This window comes from Wasmannia auropunctata, unplaced genomic scaffold, assembly GCF_000956235.1.
Source record: "Wasmannia auropunctata unplaced genomic scaffold, wasmannia.A_1.0 LD336069.1, whole genome shotgun sequence".
Lineage (NCBI taxonomy): Eukaryota > Metazoa > Arthropoda > Insecta > Hymenoptera > Formicidae > Wasmannia > Wasmannia auropunctata.
Window position 1 is genome coordinate 2,584,479 of NW_012026821.1, and position 3,657 is coordinate 2,588,135.

The window sequence follows — 3,657 nt, forward strand, 5'->3', positions numbered from 1 at the left end:
TCTAAAAGCGGCTAGTAATAAATGAGATACCCACTTGCAGAATATGTAAATAGTTTGTACAATATATTATATAAGATATAGTATATGAGAAACTTAATCTTAAATAAATGAATTATTAATATTAATTTAATGCAATATAAAAATTTTATAAAATCAATTAAGTATTTAGTAACATTTTTGTATATAAAATGAAATGTATAAGAAAATTGACCACATATTGTAGAATGCAACAATCATTTACATATCAATGGCCATATCGTAATTTAATATTATGTACATAAATTACAAAAAGTAATGACTGCTTTTTATTTATTCTACGTATTTTAATTATAAAATTATAACTTCATAAAGTAAATTTGTAAAAGCGCGTGATTTATAATTAGATATATCCTATACAAGTACACACATACATACTATCATTGCTTATGTATAAAACCAGCGAAATTCCGGTTTTCATATATGTAAATAAATAGCCTAAGTCAGTTGCTGATAACACTCGATTATCTAGCGAGCATATCGTGCGGATCATCATACGCGTAAGAAATATCGCAACACGTTTATGTTCTGGTTTTAACCGGCGGTACTTCCCCCATATCTATTTTTTTTTCTTGCACCGACGATAATGTTCTATTCGACCTTGAGATCGGTTATAAGAAGCGAACTCGAAAACGATCAGATTCAGACTGAGAAGTTTACCGCAATGAAACGAATCCTGGAATTGCTCGTCCTCGCGACGATCCTGGCCGCATGTTCGGCTGAGTGCCGACCGGGCTTGCACGGACGTCAGAATTGTTACCATTGCGAAGATCTTACGAATCTACAGGTACACTATTTTATGTATTGTTTAGAATTTAAGTCTTTTCCTGAAACTTTTCTTCAAGAATAAAAAATCTGGACTTTGCAGTAAGCAATTTGATTTCAAATTGCTTACTGCAAAGTCCATTTAAATAATCGGGACGCTAAAGAAATTCACGACGGATTATTTTTCAATTATATAAAACGAATAATTATCAGTTTCAAAATAATTTTATGTAACATGGAGCCTATATTTTTTAAATTGTAAATTACGTCAATCATATCTCTATGTGCATCAAATTGCAGATACTCTCACAGTTACCCACGGGAGTAGTAGGCATTGATATTAGAAATTCGAACATCACAAAGATACCGACGGACGCATTCTCGGTGCATGGCGGTTCTCTGAAGGAACTCAACATCACCGGATCTTGCGTGGAGGAGATCGAACCCAACGCGTTTCGAGGTCTCGGCAAATTGCGCGTGCTGAGTCTGGTGGACAACAGAATTCGTAAACTGGACTCATTGTGGATTCAGGATTTGACGGCGCTCAAGGCGCTCATCGTGTGGCGCAACCGAATCGCCGAAGTCGACGCGCGATTATACGATTTGCTGCCGAATCTGGAGCTCTGGGACATCGCGCACAACGAGATGAACGCTTGTCTGCCCGCCGAGTCGCTGAAGAAGCTGACGAAACTGAGAAGAATCTATCTCGCTGGTAATCCATGGTCGTATCGATGCCGCCGCTCGATGACGTGGTACCTGGGCAGCAGTCACATCCGTTTCGTCCAGGACTGGGGTAGCAGCGATCTGCTAATCGAAGAATGCCTCGCCCACGAGCCGAACGCCGACGTCGACGACGACGCTTTACACAAATGCGTCGATCGCAAGATCGGCTCCATCGAGACGCTGCAAACTGTCGCCAGACTGAGTGAACAGATTCGAGAACTCTCAAGAAAAGTCACCGAATTGGAAATCGAAGTCGCCGCGTTGAAGAAAACCGGATATTAATTCATCAAAGCTTGCAATCTTTTTATCTGTTTATGAGAGAAATTGCGTTATATCAATACACAATGCAATCTTGCATTACGATAAATTTTGCCGTGGCATATAATATCAGCATGTAATATTCGATACTTTTTAAATCGAAATTAAATATCGTAGTGATCGTTTCCCGACTGCGATTGCGATTGTGAGCTGAAGTAAAATAACAGTTCAAATTTACAATGAAGCTTTGATAAATCGATAAAACCCACTTGTTCCAAATGCGATGCGAGCGCGACTTTGAAATTATATGACTTTTCAACAAGATACAAACGCTATATGATTGAATGTAAATTGTAGAAAAACTTTCGAAATTGAATATCAAATAAAATGTTGAAAATAAACGTTTCCATTTCTAAATTCTCGCGTGTAAGAGGCAATCGGTGATGCGCTCGAAACGATTGATACATTACACAGCGATGCACTCTGTAATAAGAATATCTATACTTTGATATTCAGTCGCATCGCATTTCCGTATCATTTATATAAACGTATGTCGAATGTCGAATAAGTTTTTTTTTAAAGGGTAAAGATTTTTCTTCGCACAATATATATATTTTTTTATATCTGACTGCAGCTACCCGAGAGCATAGTTCTTCACAATCTTAGTAATAAATCTTGCATGTGTCTATAAATCTTCTCTCTTTTCCCTCCTTTTCCGGTTAAAGCGAAAAGATTCGCAAAAATCGCTATACGCACTTTCGATCCGCGCAAGGCATTCGTGGATCACGGTAGCGTGTCGCTTGCGAGCGTATATTAAATCATCCCGCATCCGCGGAACTACGGTTCTCACCGCAACGAGACAAGAACGTTCCGGTTCAGCCGTCATTCATCAGTGTCGATCAAAAAATGCGTATCGCGCGCATGTATAGTAGATCGCATATCCGTTATACTCGCCTTCATAAGAGATCTTTAGGGCGGTTTCCGCGATCATTAATAATACCAAGACGGCAAGGTGAACGGGGAGAAAAAAACGAAAAGGGCGTCGGCGGGATGGAAGAAGACATGTACTGATCCGCAACGTAATTGTAAAACGAGAGTTTTGTTATAATGCATTTGTTGTTCATATGCCCATGCTAAACAACAAACAGATGTCTCGGTGTTAACGAGAGAGATTTGATACGAATATGTAGATTGCAAGATTCTTTAATAGATTTATTGTCTCAATGAATTCTAAGATTTGAACAGGAGACCGATCATGTCGCACTAAAGAGAATTGCGCCGACCGTGTATCTATAATGATTACGAAAAATAAAATAAACGGCAGATTTTTTTGAAAAATTGAATTCGATATAAAGATGATAACTCAAGATTATTTTGAAAAATCCCTAGAAGAGGATCATTGTCATATGAAGACGGTTTAGCTTATTTCATTCTATAATAAAAAAATGTGTTAAAAAAATTTGGTTTTTCATTGTAACAGGTGCAACATGTCACAAAATCATATTTCATACTGAGTAATACCTCATAATATAGAACATAAATATGCTTATGAATAGATAATTTGTTCAAAAATACGGATAATCGCGTAAAAATATAGAGATCCTTAAGTATTGCGGAACAACAATTTTATATTAGTTTTAGAATGTTTTTTTTTTTCTGGGGCTCGAGTAAAGGCTTTTTGTATATTCTGCTACTGTGTGCTCTAGAATCAAACAGCGAATGTTACTTTTCTTAGGCATCAGCCGATAATGGGATAAATCGGTTTATTCAGTCGTTTTACCGTGTGATCTATGACGGATTTCACGGTGATCGACGCGATTCGTAAAGTCGACGCGGTAGAACACACATACACATACGCACAGTAGCCATGTGGAA

At 37.6% G+C, this 3,657-nt stretch overlaps 1 protein-coding gene across 1 annotated transcript; it reads left to right on the top strand.

The window, feature by feature from the left end:
* The first annotated feature begins 622 nt into the window (after positions 1–622).
* On the top strand, positions 623–2,474 carry LOC105450158 (slit homolog 3 protein-like). Its single transcript, XM_011689879.1, has 2 exons — positions 623–823; positions 1,102–2,474. The coding sequence occupies exons 1-2, from the start codon at positions 623–625 to the stop codon at positions 1,804–1,806; spliced, it is 906 nt and encodes a 301-aa protein (XP_011688181.1). The 3' UTR covers positions 1,807–2,474.
* Positions 2,475–3,657: the final 1,183 nt, after the last annotated feature.

What these genes read in the sequence shown, in the direction of transcription:
- LOC105450158 (XM_011689879.1), top strand. Translation starts at nt 623, where the DNA reads ATGTTCTATTCGACCTTGAGATCGGTTATAAGAAGCGAACTCGAAAAC. An exon ending in AAGATCTTACGAATCTACAG is followed by an intron (nt 824 to 1,101) that starts GTACACTATTTT and finishes ATCAAATTGCAG; the next exon opens with ATACTCTCACAGTTACCCAC.